Here is an 18803-nt window from a genome sequence, read left to right on the forward strand (position 1 = left end):
CTTCTGCGCACGAAGTGTCCAGTGTAAGTGCTGAGAAGTCGCTTTTGTATTAAGAAATGTAAAAAAATAATCAAAATTTAACGCACTAATCCATGGAGTCAAAATGTGTCCAGTCCTTTTAAGAACAAAGAACTTAATTCTTGATGAGAAAGACATTCGTATTTATAATTTTTATCGTTTGTTAACTTTATATTGATGCTTCAAAGAGGGTCTAAGTGCATTCAACGCTGCAAAAAAAATAAAATCCTCTTTTACTGGCGTTCAAACAGAAACTACTTTAATTTTATTTTAAAAAAATGTTGCCCACTCGATTCCTCGCAATCACGCGTAACTGTTTTGTTCATGTAACACCATGACGTTCAACGTACAGATACGCGTGCATTTCAGTAATAACTACGTCAGACGTTCTTGACGCTGCTCGCGCACATTCCCTTGGACGTGCCAGCAAATATAGTCTGCCAGATCTACGTTCAAGATGGCGACAACCAACTTCACAACGAAATCTGAACTGCCACCTCAGCCTAAAAAGACATCTTTCCAAACGGTAACTTGGTTATGCTTATTCGATTCTTTGCGTTACTGATCTATCCAAAATAGAATCTGTTTAGCTACAGTGGTAGACCACATCAACTAACGTTTGTGAATCTAGCTATAATCTTAGTGATTCCATAAGACTAAGAGTTGTGAATTTATGCAGTTTACATTTCAAGCAATGATTGATATATATATGGCGTGCATAAAAATTCTTGATTCTCTTTCAATAAAGGCTGCGAATAAATTCCGGTTGCTTAGTCGTCTTGGTAAATCAGATGGAACTAAGAATCAAAATGAAGACGAGTAAGTTAACTTCGGTATTCCCCATCGAACTTCTTATTCTATTTTTTCATCATTAAACGTAGGCCTATATTGATTATAAATAATGTAGAGTTTGCTTATTCCAAATCAGATTTTACGTAACTGTCCCATAATCATTGAGACTTAAAATATATTCACTTATGTCTTTTTTTAATCGAAGTCCTCCCAAATGATGTTTTTATCATATCTACAGAGTCCAAGATGTGCAGAGAAGATTTCTTTTCGACGATGCAGCAGTAAGTCTCTTAATAGTCCAGTTTGAGCAAAATTTGCCACTTTGGGCGTTTTTTTTTTTTTTTTTTTTTTTTTTTTTTTTTTTTTTTTTTTTTTGTTTCACTGTTTAAAATACGTCTAGAATAAGGCACATTTAATGTCAAATCATGCAGCGTCACAATAAAAGGGAGAGAAAAAAATTGACAGCTGAGAAAATGCATTTACTACTAGGCCTACCACTACTTATACTCTCCCTTAAGCATAACAGTGGAACGACTTACTCGAGCGTGTCCGTTTTTTTTTTTTTTTCTCAAATAGTATCGTGTACGATTCTTAAGCAAATTTCAGATATTTCTGCTCAAGTAGAATACATCAGTAATGTATGACAATCATTCAAAATTTTCAAATGTTTTGCACTTACTTACACAGTTACGACCAGGTGCATCCATCAAAGAACTGTTCAAGTCCGAGGAACCTCCAGAGATTGACTTTAATGATATTGTTGACCTAGATGATGGCACTGTAGAAAACTTTGTCTCCACTCAACTTGTTGGTACAATGTTGGAAAGTTTTGCCTTCCGTATGATGATATTTGGTTTAATTGTAGTCAATTCGGCACTTATTGGAATCCAAACTGACGAAGTTCTGGTAAGAGCCTTGTATTGAAGCCTATATTGAAAACGTTTATAAGCAACTGGTTTGGTTTCATAATTTGCTGTTCCAGAACTCTAAGACAAACATGAAATATTTAAGATTTTCAGAAAGTTGCAAACTTTCGAAGTTTTAAGTCAAAAATACACATTTATTAACTATCAGTACATGCTCATTTGTTTAGTGCGTGTTTATACAATTTCTTGCAGTCTGAAAGATACACATTTCTGTTCTCCATCTTCGACCAAGTGGTGCTTACAATTTTTGCAATGGAGATCCTACTTAAATGGTACAACGGGTTTTGGATATTTTGGAGGGCTGGCTGGAACCTGCTGGATTTCACTATCATATTGGCTTTGTTACTCGGTCCGAGTAAGTGAATATACTTCTATACTACTATATATTAACAGCTAATCCATACAGTAGTCTTAGTTTGTTTAAGATATAACTTTTTGGCCATTATTTGATGTCATTATCTTAAATCAAGAGGATACGAAAAAATCTATCACACCTGTCTTTATATTTTATTTAAAACAAACCGAAAAACGTAATACGCGTATTTAAATTCATTAATATATCTCATTAAGCTTTGACGTTCCTAAGTAGCAGTCGAATTCTTCGGATACTGAGGGTGTTGAGGGCCTTTAGGAGCTTACGAAGTGTGAGCGCCCTATCTGGCTTGTCTCTGGTGGTCCAAACTATTCTGCAGTCCATACCAGGTAACGACATATGCCTATGAACATGTATGGTTGAAATAAAAATACCTGGTCTCTTTTTAAAATTTTATAATGGGTATCTTCGCTTTTATGCAATTTCGAAATTCAAATACATTTGTCATTATCTTTATTCCTGTTATATTTCAAAACCTACAGTCATCAAAATCTATCCATAAGTGGCCAACAGGAGTCTTCATTTAGTAACATAAAATCATTTATTCATTTTATCACAGACATGATGAACATAGTCCTACTCCTTTGCATATTGTTGACCATGCTCGGTGTCGCAGGGGTGATGTTATTTGGGAAGACGTTTCCTGAATATTTTGGCGACTTACCTTCAGGTAAATACCATCTGTGGTGCGATGCACTTGCTTCAGAACGCTGTTTCCTTGTAGAAATAGTTATAATTTTATAAGTGTTGCAATAGTTTCTGTCATCGCTCACTCGTGTACAAACATTTATAAAGGCATGTCGTATGTTATTATGTATTTACCCGTTCTATTATTTTACTAATTGAAATACATGGACCTTTTTCCAGCTATATTTACTCTCTTCATCTGCGTAACTCAAGACGGTTGGGTGGGGATCTTTGAAAAATTCAAGGTGAGAATGGAATGTCGATTTCTATTTCAATTTCAATTTCATTTTTCAATTACAATGAATGCATTAAAACAATTTTCGTTGTACTTTTTTTGCTTTAATTTTTGAAATCTAGAAAACTTAAGAATGTCAAGAACAAAAACTAGGCAAATGTTTTTCTTTAATATTTAAGCAAATGGGAGGAAGTGTGCACATCGGTGGTGCAATCTACTTCTTTGTGTCTATTATGGTGGGCGCCTTCGTGTTCGCCAACTTGGTCGTTGCCGTGGTTGTGACAAATCTGGTAGGTATTATTTACTTAGTATTTTTTCACGTTTTAGGTTAATGTGACAAAACGCAAGTATTCCCGGAAACAATTTTGATACAGATTTGCAACAGATAAAGAACAAAAAATTGTAGAATTGCTTAGACTGAAATAGTATTTTTTTGCTTTGCAAGAAGCAAGTGAGCGACAAAGAAGGGGAGGGGCGCTTATTCACAAAACAGACTTACATAGACATGGCTCTACTCTTTGTGAATAAAACATGTTCCCTGCTTTCAGGAAATGGCCATGCGTGAGTTTCGCGAAGAGTTTGCCGCCATGGAGGACACATTGGCTTCGAGTGTTTATTCCGATGATGACCGTAAATGAATGTTTTTTTTACTTTCCTTTAAGAAACAACACTTTGCTATTTGTGGCAAAATTTTGCCTTTAAATCTTCACCAATATCTTCGACACAAGTGTACGTTATCTATGCTACATTTTTCGTTTTTCTCTAATTTAGAGGCCTCTGAAGAAGTACCGTTGGTGCGTGTGGAAGAAGCACACAGGAAAATGAATTTGTCATCACAAAGGCCTCTCCTAGTATCAGTGAGTATCCAACTGTTAGTTTTTAATTTCTCATATTTTTTTACTGCTCATATGATCAGTCAGTTGAGAAGTAGGCATAATTTGTATTTCAATATCAACACTCAGAATTTCTTAAGCTCATCTTGTCACGAATTAGCATATACGTAAAATACCGTGATACATGTACTGATTTTTCACAATCTCGACATTTATCATTGTTATTTTAAAGACGATGCCAGGTTTGTACAACAAAAGAATGGAGCAATACATAATGGTTTTGATGGCGCTAGAGAAGAACTTAGTGGAATATAAACAACTCCGTGAAAAAATAGACGAGGTTGGTATCACTGAAGTATAAACTTGTGGTATGACAATCAGCTATCGCTCTCTCTCTCTGAAATACACGCTTACATATTTTATTAATTACTCAGTGGAAAACACACTTGGTTACTCTGATTTAATTTCTATTGTAATTCTACATGTACCGATCATTTACATCTGTCGTAGATGTATCACAAATAAAAAAAATCTCACCAACATGAAAATCTGTCCTGCCTAGATTTGATAAAACTGCATCTTTATTTATTGGTCGATATTTTTTTTAGCTATTTTCATTGTTTTGCTACTTTTTGTATATTCAAAGCTTTGTATAGAGAATGCATCCACGTACCTGTGAGTGTTATTACATACATTACATCGTCTGTTGTCACTAGATATTCGATGAAGTTTGCGAGGTCAATTCTCGTGACGAAATTTTAGACAACCCTGACCTGCACCACACAGCCCCTATAGACCTAAGAGTTGTCGGAGTAGGTATAACTCCATTTCTCAAGTGTCAAATCAAAAACAAGACCTAAGTAGCAATCGCATCTTCCCTGCGAATGTTACGCATGCCATGGCTACATCATTGACATGAGAAGATATGTAGTTCTCTGTTATTAGGTCTAGTTAGGTACTAGTGTTTTTATTCTCAGACACCAGTTTTAATGTTAAGATAAGACGTCAAATTTTAAACCAATTCAATACATAAAATGACCCATTTTGTGGCATTTATAAAATGTAATTGTAATTTCATAATGGACAGCAATCTAATAAGCATATTTTTATATTGTAGACAAAAGGTGACATCTTGTCCAATATTATGTCCCTGGATAAAGGCCCTGCCAGTAAAGCGGGACAAACAATTCATGATGTGATACGACAGACGGCCTTAACGATTGTCGGGACGGACAACGCACACCTACGTGCTCCCAGTATAAACACTATGCTGACCGCTAGAGGAAAGCATCATGATTCAGTCGATAAAAAGAACGCCTGAAAGCCTACACGTACACAGACGATACAATATGGCATAATAAAGATAAAACGGTGACATATATTTTTATTCTGCAGTTAATATGAGTATCAGGTACCAAAATTAAAGAGACCCCCCCCCAAAAAAAAAAAAAAAAAAAAAAAAAATGACGAGAAAGAGACTGCTCTTTTCACTGCTGATTACTGTGTGTACGTTGTGTTAACCATAGCGAGGTCTTCTCGGCATTATAAGCATTTGGTTGGATATTATTCTGTATTAGTAATATGTTTCCAAGATTACTATATCCAGGTTAGAAAGCAGACATGATATTTATTTTATGCACCTACCCAGAAAAATTATGCATCATAACTGGACCACTAATACTTTGCACAGTGTAGTTTCCTTTGATTGACAGATTTATGTGTATTATGTTTTACGTCAGCTTTTTCGTTGACGTTAAAGAGTTGCAAGTGATGTGAAAAAAGTCCACTGAAGGGGTATGCACTGTGCGGAAAGAGTTGATTATTGTTACATACAGATATTGTTCACATCCCAGTATCAGAAATTCTGTCTCTGTAATAAACGGTTTGATTTATTTCAAAATGTCGTACAAAATGCAAAACTTTTTAATAAATCTCTCATTAATAAAATGTTACGTTTAAATATCTCCTAGTATTTCTATTTAGTTTCTTTTTAAGAACTGTTTAGAATTAGCCGATCTCTTCATCTTCTCTAAAAATAACACACACCTTTTCACATACTTTGGATATTTTATAGTGATGGAGTGCAGTGTGTTAATTAATCGCATAATGATAGCAATTATCATGACAAACGCCCACTTGAAATTTTTGGATTCATAGCAATACAAAGTCAACTATTAGAATCTCGTTTCGAAACGGTATTATATGAACTTGTGTGGATTAACTCATTTTCTTTGTATGTGCGTGTGTTTGTGTCTTCTTTTCGATCCGTGGAAAGAGTTGCACGGATTGTAGTTTCTCTAAAAGAAGGGAATCTTTTTTGGACAGATGAAAATGAAACCACGGAGTCTATATAAGTTTTATTTAAGTGTGGTACGCTGAAAAGGATGAATTGGCGAATGGTGAGTACTTAAATTCGAGACCATTCAACTCAGATGCACATTGAACGCGGCCATTATGGTCCGGATGAATAATTTTCCAAAAGCTTCGAGTTTATTTTCGAATAATATTTTTATTCAATTTTTTTCTTCTTAGGGGTACATTAAAACCAAAGTTTGAGAAGAAAATACTTAGAAAATGCTATTTTCTACATTTCTTTGTCATGAAATTATCCGTCAACATTCTAAAGTTGCAGTTGAACGGGGGAGAGGGGTTTTCTTATCTTTTTTATCCTTGTGAGATATGTATTATATTGATATAATTGTGATAATTAAAAGATTCTAGGCTCCAGGGTATTTGGCAGATTTCAAGTTCTGGGGCACCATACCGCAACATGTTATATTGTCATGTTCAGTGTTTTCGAATTCTGTTACCACACTTGGTTTTAAAGTAGTTTGATTATAAATGTCAGTTACTAGAGCTGTGGTAGTAGAATTCTAGGCTCTGTGATTTTAATTAAAATCAGTTACAAAGTCTTGTTCAAATACTGATTGTCATTGAAGATGCCCATTTCTAGATGTACATATCAAAGTTATCTCACTGTGAATATATTTTCAACACATTTGATAAAATTTTATTAGATATTTTTAATTGTTAAAATGGCTGAATACATGACCAATGTCATGTAGGTTTGCCATAAAAAAACGCAGTTTAATCAGCAAAACCGAAAATTGTCTTTCCGTCATACAATGTACCTTGGCGGGCAATTGGTGAAAATTAATATAAATACGGCACAGTCCCGAGTAAATATAGGACCCACTGAAAGGAAATAGAACCAATCAACACCGTGAAACAAGAACTAGTATTGTTATTAACTGGATGCAAAATGTCCATTGCCGCTCAGGATAAATATATCCAATGCAGTTCAATATGTTCAAGTTATTCTTTTTATTCGGGATAAAACTTTTGAAAACTTTCTGGTTCTTTCTTTTTCCCTAGTGCTTATCTCATCACCAACTAATGTATCACCATTTTTAAAATTGAAATATATATTTTTTCAAATTATCCTTAAAATTGCCTGCACTAATATATCTGATCAGATTGACGTCGGTGTACTGCAAACATGCCTTAATGTAATGATATTACACATGAAGCAATTGCGAAAATACATTACCTGAATAATACCTGAGTAATTTTTTTATTTAGTTTTATAGATTAAACCTTTCTGGAATTAGATTCATGCTTTCATTCTTCAGTGTTTAAAGTTTCAACCCCCAGTTAACTTTTAATAAGTGCATATATATATATATATATATATATATATATATATATATATATATATATATATATATATATATATATAAGAACAATTTTGTTCTCTTAATACCTATTGCAAAAAGGGTGTATAGTATGTGTGAACACACACGCTGACTGCAAATAATAAAGCAAACCCCCCCCCCCCCAAAAAAAAAAAAAATAGACATAGAAATTTAATAAAGTGTTATATAATCTAAAAATCAATTGGATGGAATGGCCTCATCGATTTTATCACATTCAATTATAATTTATTCATTACTTCCTATGCGGTATAGACATTCGTAAAACATATTTTGGATAACTGTCTTAACTTTATCCCAAGGCGTCAAGGCGTTTGATTTAGCATTCCTCTTCATTGATTACCCCAAGTGCTTTTGAATGGATTAACCTGCTCTCGTCACTGCGGTCATTTTAGCACCTTGGAAACCGTTTGTTCTGACCGACCGCAACATTCAATACGTTATTGTAATTTACATGTAAATTATTCAAGTAAGATTATCGTTCTTGAATTCTGGATGGATTTATGTAGAAATGAATGGATCACTTCACTTTATAGTCAATTTTAACTGTACATGAAGGCAGGAACTAACAATTACAGCTTTTCAGAAACACCACTTAATGAATAATCTAATGGGCCGTTTGTCTGACTGTTCACCTGTTTTCATGCTCTACAATATGTTTCTACCTCACCAACTCACATGTGCAAATGAATTTTCGAAGTATTTGAATGCCTTATTATCGAACTCTTGTTTCTTACTGTAATCACTAATATGTGTTAAAGACACAGGTTTTAATGAAAATTTTGTGATAAGCAATGATAAGTTACCATCAGACCTAAATACGTTTAAAACATTTAAATTACATATGTTTATAATATGTAAACTAAATTATTTATAAAAACAGCATCGATATTCAAGATCAAGTACAAGGGTCAGATTGGTGAGATTCTCTGTAACTAATTAATTCTCAAAAAAAAAAAAAAAAAAAAAAAAAAACGAAATACTTTTGCATACAGCCTATTGCATTATGAATAAACTGAGGTTAACGCGATCAAAATCCGTTCCATTGAGTATTTGGCACCAAAACTTGCCTCCTATGGCTTCAAGGGATATTGTTTTCCTTATTTCAGTTATTTGGCATTGAAATAAGTGGCGTTTCAACCAACTGCACTATAAACTAATGCTTTATGTACGTACACTGTAGGCCATAACTTAAACGTTGGTCATTAGTTATGTAAATCATTTTGTAAGGGCCATGTCAGAAGTACTCTTGTCATTTTTCTTAGCGCGCACTTAAATTTGGAGTCATATCATCGCCCTACCACCATATGTTAAATGACATCAGGGTCTTCTGTTATGGCTGCAGGGCTGTAGAGATGCGATTTTCTTACTTATTCATGAGGCCACGCTCATCCAGCACATCACTGCGGCCAGCTGATAATCTTCAAAGTGTATAGTATGAAGTACTTTAATGTTAAGAAAATATGAAGTTTTGAGATGCCCCTCCCCCTGGTAGAGAATGAATGAACAACTACTTCTGTACTTGGTGTTAAGGGTTCCATTTCCTGCTCTTGCAAAAATTAATACATGTCTTATGTTGTCTATAGCATCGATGATTTATTCACTCGCTGACACTATTAACAGAAATTATTATATGTAATTTATCCTGAAAGAGAACTGAGTTAGGTGCTTCTACTCTGTGTCCTTATACTACTTCATCCATTCATATTTTCACTTTGTAAAATATTCAAATGAGCTCGAAACGAAACCTTAAAAAGCGTGCTACTTTCGAAATTACACATCACTAAGGCACCTTTAGAGAGAGAGAGAGAGAGAGAGAGAGAGAGAGAAATCATTTCATTTATCAGTTCTATACATTCCAGGCGATGTTGAAAGCACTCATCTTCTGCATCGTTCTAATAGCTCTGGCAGCTGGAGGACCAGCCAGGCCTGCCAAGACTCGTGCCGGTCGTTTTCGGGGATTGGGACGTGCACGCAAAAATTTTAAAGAAGCTATTCTCAACACTAGAAGAAAAATTTTCAATTGGAGAACATTAGAAAATCCACAGCTAGATCTGACACAAGATGTCAATTGTTCAGAGTGCATCTTTGGAATGTGCAGAAGTGATCCTGCCTTGCAAGAACGCGAGCTTGACACAATTTATCCCGGAACATTCATGAGAATTGAAGATATCCATGAACGCTCATTGATAACCTACGGTTACCCCTTACCACTTGTGTTCAGTGACACAATAGGTCAAGAAGGAATAATAACTAGCGCTACAGTGGGGAATTATTCAAAGAATAGTTCAGCTACATCTTTACCTCCTGTTGTGTTTCTTAGCGATGCAATTGCTTCCAGTGGGTTATGTGATAACATCAATAACATTGCGACACCCGATGGAGATTTATGTTGTCCAACGTAAGTAATGAATGTTATATAAAATACAAAATCCTTCGTTTCTGCATATTCCAAAATATGGATGAAAATTTAGAGATAGAATCACGCGTGAGCACAATTTCAGGATGTTGACTTTAAATCTTGACCAAAGTTTTACTGTTTCTCAGAATATATCGTATTTTCGTGGGAACAATTCTGTGCATAACAATTATAACGGTTTGATTTTCTATTGGGTATTTTAAATCTTGCACAAGATCTTATGTGCGTGTCATTGGACGCTTTTAAACACATTAATGTGACAAAATGCATTTGAATAATTTTTGCATTTGTATGCATTTAGGTTGCAATAATTACATGCATATACAAACATGGCACTTAAGGTTATTGAAAAATTTTGCAACACGTATATAACAGCATGTTCTTCCACGTATTATGTTTCACATATAAATTTGATTTTGTTATTATTTCAGAAATTTATATTCCTATATACCCGACACCCTTGTAGATATTGATAACGTCACACATAAAATCCCCCATCTGGTGTCGGAGGAGAAATACCAAGTGCTTCAGATTGGCTGTTGTGGGTCAGTGTTCATTATAATTGATTGTACTTTTTGTATTTTTTCGGAGATGACAGTATAGAAGTTCGTAATTTAATGAATGTACGGATATGGTTGTTTTTGTGAAAGACAAATTGGACAAAGTGTGTGCCAAAAATATTCCCTAAAACCGATTTTAGTCGTGTATCCGTTGAATTTCTACTTATAAAATGCTTGTATATTTGGGCGTACATTCAAAGCATTATTCATTAACACGGTTTTTTAGATTTACAGTTGGTTAAAACATGGAATTTTACAAACATGTAAGAATAAATCATTATATTACACTTGGTTTACCAGGTGTAACTTAAATGTTTTGTTGATCATGTTTAAGCATGACGAATGACGTCCTTTTTTTGCAAGGCTCAAACGCTTGTCAATCAATATGACAGTACCATGAAACTTTTTTGTTAATTCGATGAATTATTTTCTGTTCCAGAACAGCAGGATCTTGCACTGGTGTGTGCAAGGTACAAAATACACTGCACACACTGTTTGTGTGGACTAATACCACTGAAGGGGTTGTTCCAGACTTCAAAACGTTTTTAACTCCAGGATACTGTTCATGTAGGAGCATAACCCGTTAGCAGCGCCAGGGAAACGAGGATATTTATATGTATGCAGCGAGTATTTATGGGTGTATTCATGAGAGCAAGGGAAATTATTCGGCGTCGCCCTGTTTTTCAGACCATATAGTAACCAAGGGGATGTTCAACACAATATGTCAGATAGGGGATTCACAAAAAAATATGGTTGGAGGCTTAGGAGGGGGTGAGGTTCCACAGCAAGCAGGGTCGTATTCCCTCACTCACTTCCGCCTGATTACTTTACGACCAGTGTAAAATGAGAATTCCGTATCCAAGAACACTCAGTGGTAGGGGGCATTGTCCAAGATAGTGTCACAGTTCTCAGTTTGAAGAATAGAATGGAGTAGTAGAACGGTGCCTTCTTTTATTTACCAGCATACATACACTGTCCCCAACCCCTTTCATTCAACAGTAATCTATAAATAGACAATTCCCAGTGTAGTTCTATAACTCTTACCCTCATTACATTTTGTCTATAAATCTAACGGTGTATAATGCTGTATGAATCACACTAGAAAGAGGACATAAACAATGCACCGGTATTGAGGAATAAAATAGGTTTTTGTGTCTGTCATGTTGCTGAAGATGAAAATTGTTATTTATGAAAACAGGCATCACTAACAAAATTTTTAAAAAGAGTTATGGTAATGCCGTTGATGTTCAGGTGAATTTTCTTATTGAAATTCCATGACGTACTATGGTATATTGTCAGGTGTAGGCCTAAATACAGTATATGTATCTTAAATTGTACATCGAGATGAAAGGTTCAGTTCATTTTTAACGGCAGGGCACATACAGGGAACGTATTAAATCGTCGTATTTGACTAAAACCAAGTTTTCGGGGTTTCTTTTGAATGAAAAAGGACACTGGGGAATATAGTCAGTAGGGTGATAGATAATAAATAATGAAAAACTGATGTAGTCCCCAAGCACAGTGATTTTTATACACAATGTTAAATAGTGTGTTTACATGGATCTAACGATGTCGCTACTTAAATTCGTTCATGATTTAACTGTATTAATTTTTATTATAGCTATTAGTTAACTGTCTGATTTACAGAAAGCTAGAAAAGCAATAGAAATTTATAATTTCAAAAACACGACCATTCTAATACGTTTCTTACCGTTTGAGGGGAATTTTAGGGGACAACCTAAACAGCAAACGCATATTTATTCTTTTCAATAGGAAAGACGAAGGAGAAAAGGTCTCGAATTTTAAATTTTAATGAGTGAGTGAACGAAAATTGAATTGTCGTCATCTTTAAAATAATGTGAAAATACATGAGGTTATGGGGGGTTTATCGGATATCCTGTCTTCCGGGTGATTTAATTTATTTTAAGCAAATCTAAGATACGTAGTTAAGGAAATCGAATCGTTAATATGAGCTGTCAAAATTATGTACACGCCCATTTCCTTTATCTTTTCGTCTGATGGGGGCGTATTTCGACAGCCTACGCCTGAATTAACGAAGTACATTCGCTCTACAAAGTTTAGATTAAGGTAAATGATTTTAATCTAGTTATGACTAGAGGTTACGCCTGTTATAATTACTATCATTATTATTTCAATATGTACTGTCTTTGATATTGATAATATTGAATGTCTCAATTCAGTGTTACATAATTATATGCACAGTTTAGCCAGTTTTTTAAAGTTTTGCTTACACAGTATATAAAGAAAAATAAGAACTAAAAGAAATTTGGTTAAAAAGCAAATGTTTTCTAAAGAGGCCTGGCGGTTTTTTAACCTACAAAACATCACGTGTCGATCTTTTATCAAAGGGCCTTGGTCACAAAACTAACTTGTCGATGTAATCTCCGTAAGTTGATTCTCTTTATAATAGACTTACTTTAAACCGTCATTGTTAAAACCAAAAAACTATTTCGCCACATTTGAGATCTGTTCACTTAATGTGCATTTATTCATATAACATGAAGTATTTCACCTTTTATGTAGCCAGCTGTAAGTAGCCTACCTCGTCTTGGTTTTTCAAACTTTCGGAAAGCCAAGCTTTAAAATACCTCGATAATGCCAACACGTTATTTAGGTAGGCCTATGTTATCAATTCTAGTATAATAAATTATCTTTGTGAATCTGTTTTGTTTTTGCCTTGTTATAAAAGATCTGCACTCTGGGTAGGCCTACAGCTAAAGGTAGGCCTATGAAAGAGATAAACCAATAGGCCTACTTCTCGACGTTTACATTTTTAACCATTACACTGTATTTGAAAAAGGGATAATCATTGAATTGCTCGACTTTTAGACCTTTCCACTATCAGTAGGCCTATGGGTTTTTCCTGCTGCATAGCCTTGGTATCGTTATCCCATTTACTGCATTCCCTTAAACCGTGCACCACTGGTTTAAGATTAAATTTTTGTATTATATATGGAAAAAAATACATATTCATGTTTAGTAGAACATTATTGTTTACACAATATCATGTGTGGATAAAATTCGTTCATTTGTACTTTTAACGACAAGCAACGTACCCATTTACGATAGAAAGCATGGCTTCGGAAGAAAGCGAAGTAGACAGTGTGGACTCAGATACAGAGGTAAAACTGAATAGTGTTATGCTATGAAATCGATTTTTTGTCGTGTATTATTATGACCACTGTGCTGCCTATCGGTATATGAAATTTAAGACGCTCAATCGCTTAGGAAAATCCAAATACAAATTGAAAACTAGAGTGTTATGAACTCCTTTGGCAATCCTTGCAAAGTTGCAATGCAAAGTTGAATGTTGTACTTGTGGTTTGTCTTGTAAGGTTCATCTGTGATATAAAGCTTAAATTTAGGCAGTGGCATTCCCATCGTCGAACCAGAGTTTTTTATGAATTATGGAGTGTATAAAAGCAGTGATTGAAAGACTCCTCACAATCTGCTTACAACAAAGGGGTAATATGTAATTTGTACTGGTAATTTTATTGCACTTGATTAATTGAGCTCAATTTGCAACAGATTCTGTCTTGGATGAAATACCACATTATGCCACCAGTTCTTTTTCTAGCTCCAAGAAGCTTTCCGGAGAGGGGAATTGAAACCAGGCTTAAATATAGAAGCAAGAGCACCCAAGGTGCATATAAATAATGTGGTAAGTACTGAATGGGCATTATTCTTAGCAAAATAGCATAACATCTTTGCAATATAACCTGCAGCACTCCTGTTAACATTTAGATATATCTGCCATGTGTTAATCATACTGGAAACGGTGAAAAAGTGGTCTGAAAATTCGACAAGCATGTGTTTTAGAATAAGGCATGTAGGCTATATTCTCCAAAGATATATATGTACAGGCTATTATTTTGGTAGTTGTACAAGTATGTCTGTTTTACAGGCTGGAATGAAATCAAAACTTCAAGAGATATCTCAGGCTATCCCATGGGTCGAGAGACTGGACAGCACCTGTGACCCTGCTGCAGATGTATTGGGAACAGAAAAGGAATCTGGGGAAGATGTTGTACATGATGACTTCAAAAGGGAGATGAGATTGTAAGTATTGTTATGACTATAAATAGGAAGAACCAGAATATAACAGAGAAGAATGGACAGTTTAAGAGCAGAAAAAATGGGGTGGGTTGGACCAATAAAAATAATTGATTCCTTGCTTTATATTTTCCCTGCTAACTAATGGGTACCTATTTCAAATTATACAGAATTATACAGAATTTCCTCTTCTTAAATATTTGAAACCAATTCTTAATGATTGTTTGGAAGCATGCGTATTAGAAGAAGAAAATCCTAATGTGATACATATTTCCTTCGCCACCCACTGCATATCATTCTATAAAACCAAAAAGATAAAAGTTCTTAATAATGCATTAAGTATGTCACATAAAGTAGGAGATTGTTTCTTATTTTGGAATGTTATTTATAGTTATAGACAAGCACAAGCCACAGTTTTAGAATCAATTCCAAGGTTACATTCACTTGGTATTCCCACAAGTAGACCTGAAGACTATTTTGCACAGATGGCCAAAGCAGATGAACATATGACAAAAGTGAGTACTATGCAAAACCCTAGACGTTTTTACCATTAGGTTTGTCCAACTTTTGCATAAATTATTATGTTTATTTTGCTGTTTAAGAGACCAAGTACATATAAAGGAACAGTGCCAGGGTTTTGGCCCCAAAGTTGCTGGTGAATTTTCCTGACCATCGCTGTATAAAGTTTTGAATTTGAATATTTTCATAAATACAAATCCTTTCCTTTCAGGTTAGAGAGAAACTCCTTGCTAAACAAGTGTCAATGGATAGATCTGAAAAAGCAAAGAAACTGAGAGAACTTAGAAAGTTTGGAAAAAAGGTAACAAGCAGTTACATCTTATTTGTTTAAAGTCATTTCTTTGTAGTCTGATGTAAGGTTTTTAAACTCAGTAGATTTTATATTTCTTAAACAAAAATATTTATCTAAAGCAAATGATTCATGTAAAATGTGTTCACGTTTTTTGTCTAGGTTCAACATGAGGTGCTTCAGAAAAGACAAAAAGAGAAACGTGAAATGCTTGATGCTGTAAAAAAATACAGAAAAGGTCAGTTATGGTTGTAAGTTGTTTGATATGAAATAAATAAATGTGATGTCATTAAGAAGTGATGGGTATTGTTGTGATTGATTATCAGATATAGTAGCATTGCATGCACGCACCCACACTGAGGTGAATTCTAAGTGACTATTTGTCACATTTTTTTTTTCTTAAAAAAAAAAAAATGTATCATTTATATTTTTAGGACAAGATAATAAACTGGATTTTTTGGAATCTGGCAAACAAAAGATGGATGGGAACAAAAAGCAAATTCATCAGTAAGTAATTAGTGGAATTATCGCTTCCTTTTAACATGTTAAGTGATTTTTGACTGGTTAAAATATCTGACAGTTTAAGATGTTTGTTTGAATTCCATATTGATTTTGAATTAATTTTGAATTAAAAATTACTATTTTTAAAAGCACCTTATATAATATTATGTTTCAGTGTTATGTAATCTCTATCAAATCCTGAAATGTTTTATTTTATTGATAAAGCTACTAAAAGCAATATTGATTTTTCAGACCAGGGAAAAAGAGGCAATTTAAAAATAAGAAATTTGGGTTTGGTGGACAAAAGAAAAGGTCTAAATATAACACATCCAAGAGTGCTAAAGATATGTCAGACTTCAGTGTCAAGAAACATGCCACAAGACCAGGAGGTGTCAAGAAGGCTAAGGTACAACCATTATATTTCAACATCCTTATTCAAGAACACAATTTAATTGGAGACAAAAGTTATATTTGAAATTTGATTTCAGGAAAAGGGTTGGTTTTGCAAATTGTTGTTACATTGCCCTTGTGGCTCTGTCACTTTAAAACGATTAATTTTTAATGTATTAGTCACCTCACTATTATCAGCCATGTATATCCCATATGTCAAAGCTTAAAACGTTAGATGTATTGTAGAAAATGAGGTCTTGTTTTATTGTAAACTTTTATGTTATCATATAGATAACAGTATATAAGTTTTGGCTAATGCCTTTCAGGCTGCAAGTAAAAACAGACCAGGGAAAAGAAGAAGACAGAAAGCAAAAAACAAATAACTAGGCCACTGAGAAGAAGGACATATGTAACTTTACAAGTACAAATTTGGTCCAAAAAATGTTCAGTTGGAGGTTATTTCTGCAAAAATGTAGTAATTCAGAGAAAACAAGTTCTTTAAACTGTGTTGGTACATTGTGGACCATGGGTACTATGGAAATGCCTCTTAATATCTAGTATATCTCTTAAAGAGAAATGAAGCTGACATTCTTAACATAACTGGGCATGTGAAGGACTTCATATAAATTTGGGTTTCATTCTCTTCACCTTGAATGATTGTATTTATATTTACAAAGAAAGGATACCATGAAAGATTGTAGTAAGGAGAAAAATTAACATTAATGAGGGTTTTTGTACATATATAATTAAACAAATGAAAATAAAATAAAATAATATATTTATGTCACTATGCCTTCAGTTCACAATCAACAGTGGTTTATTAATTTAAACATACAGTATAAATAAAAGCAATGCTGTTTTAGCATTGTATTGCTTGGTTGTATCATGCTTTCCTTTTTCAACATAATCCCAATCTTACAAGGAGTACCACTAGACACCACAGGATTTATCAGGCTGTATCTAAAACTTCCAAGTTATTCCTTGTACAGAGGGTCAATACACTCCAGGGTTACAAAATGAATCATTAAGTTTTTCGGAGTGCCATTTAATCCTGGATATCCCATAGTGGAAGAAGTTGTTACCTGGGAGGTAACCATAAATTTGTCTTATTTAACTGTTTTGATACATGTTCAGTCTCTTGTGCATCAGTCCAAATGATTGTCCTTTATGCATTTCAGTTCAGATTTTCTGTTTGTTCTTTGTACCTCCAAAGAGCGTCCATATATTTTGTTATTTCAGAATTTTGTCTTGGAAAATATAGTCTCCTATCGCTTCTGTCTGTGTCGATCTGAAGAAAATGCATAGAAAATTTGGTTAGGTTTTTTTTCTGATTGCACTGAACCAAGGACATTTTTTGCAAGGTTATATATTTATTAAGTGAATTGTAAACTACCCTGGTGTCATCAATCACATTGTGATGAATTGTGTACTTCCCATGCTATTAAAAAAGAAAGAAAAAAGACCTGCAGGGTTATTTTGTACAGAGCATATTACCTACCATAGGTTTTGTTATCCATCCTATTTCTTCTGCTTCTGTTTGTGGGAATGTATTTTTTCTAACTGGCTCCATATGTGCTCTTTTTATGACTTTAAGAAAATGTTCTGTAAAACAAATTTCCGTGTAAGTCAATTATGTGATTGGTCCAAGTGAAAGTAAAACTATAACTGTATAAAACATAAATTGAATGAAGTAAACAAACATTTTGTGGTTTGACAATATTGTATTTAAATTTATCCAGATTGTCTGCATTTTCTAAGTAATGGCAAGTTCACTCAACAGATTTCGGTGCAGTTTAACATCATGCACACAGCTTCATAATTTCTGCTAATAGCTTAGACTAGATTAATATTGTGGGGTTATTTGGATTTATAATTATGTACTGATGACACTCACCGTCTTCTTCTCCCTCGTCTGTGTCATGCATGGAATTTGGTTTTCCAGTAATTGCATGCACTGCAAAAATTAATGTTCCAATTATTAAATGACCAATGAACCCTTTTGTTTTGAATGAATGTCTACAAAGATAATATAGTATACATGAATAAATAAGAAATACGAGGAAGATCTATATCAATATAGTGTATCTCAAATTACCTATGTAGGATAATTTGAAATAATATAACAAATGATATTAACGTAAGTCCAGATGATTCAGTCTAACTTACTTTTGTTGTATGGATTGATGCTGTAATTTGTATATAATTTCTGGTGCTTTGTTTCCTTTAAAATTGTCTCTCTGTGAATAGCATTCTGGTGCACAAAATTGGTTGGATCCTTTTGAGGTGGTGCTTTCGACATCTTTCTTCTTCTGTGTATCCAAGTAAATTATCAAAGTGCTTCCTACTCAAATGTATGCTCAATGGTGTACCAGCTTTGTATATATATAGACTATGCCAAGCAGGTGCCAAATGTTTACAAGGCTCGTTGTCAAGACTGTTGCTATGCAGAAAAATCCTCCTTTACGAAAGATTTT

The 18803-nt window shown here is 34.1% G+C and overlaps 4 protein-coding genes across 5 annotated transcripts; 3 read left to right on the forward strand and 1 right to left on the reverse strand.

Moving 5' to 3' along the window:
- The first annotated feature begins 401 nt into the window (after positions 1–401).
- Positions 402–5291, forward strand: LOC147764378 (cation channel sperm-associated protein 4-like). The gene is made up of 14 exons (XM_087002256.1): positions 402–544; positions 767–837; positions 1049–1091; positions 1498–1716; positions 1929–2091; positions 2307–2438; positions 2669–2779; positions 2977–3041; positions 3211–3321; positions 3580–3661; positions 3803–3888; positions 4097–4204; positions 4581–4676; positions 4982–5291. The coding sequence occupies exons 1-14, from the start codon at positions 476–478 to the stop codon at positions 5183–5185; spliced, it is 1560 nt and encodes a 519-aa protein (XP_086858382.1). The 5' UTR covers positions 402–475; the 3' UTR covers positions 5186–5291.
- A 690-nt stretch (positions 5292–5981) lies between these two features.
- LOC106173012 (uncharacterized) lies at positions 5982–13229 on the forward strand. Its single transcript, XM_013553974.3, has 4 exons — positions 5982–6263; positions 9440–9978; positions 10428–10541; positions 10996–13229. The coding sequence occupies exons 1-4, from the start codon at positions 6249–6251 to the stop codon at positions 11141–11143; spliced, it is 816 nt and encodes a 271-aa protein (XP_013409428.2). The 5' UTR covers positions 5982–6248; the 3' UTR covers positions 11144–13229.
- A 292-nt stretch (positions 13230–13521) lies between these two features.
- Positions 13522–17116, forward strand: LOC106173005 (putative rRNA-processing protein EBP2). Of its 2 annotated transcripts, none has more exons than XM_013553965.3 (9): positions 13522–13699; positions 14155–14238; positions 14482–14636; positions 15022–15145; positions 15361–15450; positions 15601–15676; positions 15873–15945; positions 16192–16345; positions 16656–17116. In XM_013553965.3, the coding sequence occupies exons 1-9, from the start codon at positions 13652–13654 to the stop codon at positions 16710–16712; spliced, it is 861 nt and encodes a 286-aa protein (XP_013409419.2). In that variant the 5' UTR covers positions 13522–13651; the 3' UTR covers positions 16713–17116. The 2 variants fall into 2 exon arrangements, with proteins under 2 accessions (XP_013409419.2, XP_023930259.2); XM_024074491.2 differs by having other exon boundaries at positions 13653–13699; positions 14143–14238.
- On the reverse strand, positions 17091–18767 carry LOC106173006 (cilia- and flagella-associated protein 144-like). The gene is made up of 4 exons (XM_013553966.3): positions 18496–18767; positions 18224–18283; positions 17828–17931; positions 17091–17617 (listed from the first exon to the last, which is right to left on the reverse strand). The coding sequence occupies exons 1-4, from the start codon at positions 18626–18628 to the stop codon at positions 17504–17506; spliced, it is 411 nt and encodes a 136-aa protein (XP_013409420.1). The 5' UTR covers positions 18629–18767; the 3' UTR covers positions 17091–17503.
- Positions 18768–18803: the final 36 nt, after the last annotated feature.

Source organism: Lingula anatina, chromosome 1 (assembly GCF_051362555.1).
Source record: "Lingula anatina isolate TDL-2025a chromosome 1, LinAna3.0, whole genome shotgun sequence".
In the NCBI taxonomy this organism is placed as follows: Eukaryota; Metazoa; Brachiopoda; class Lingulata; order Lingulida; family Lingulidae; genus Lingula; species Lingula anatina.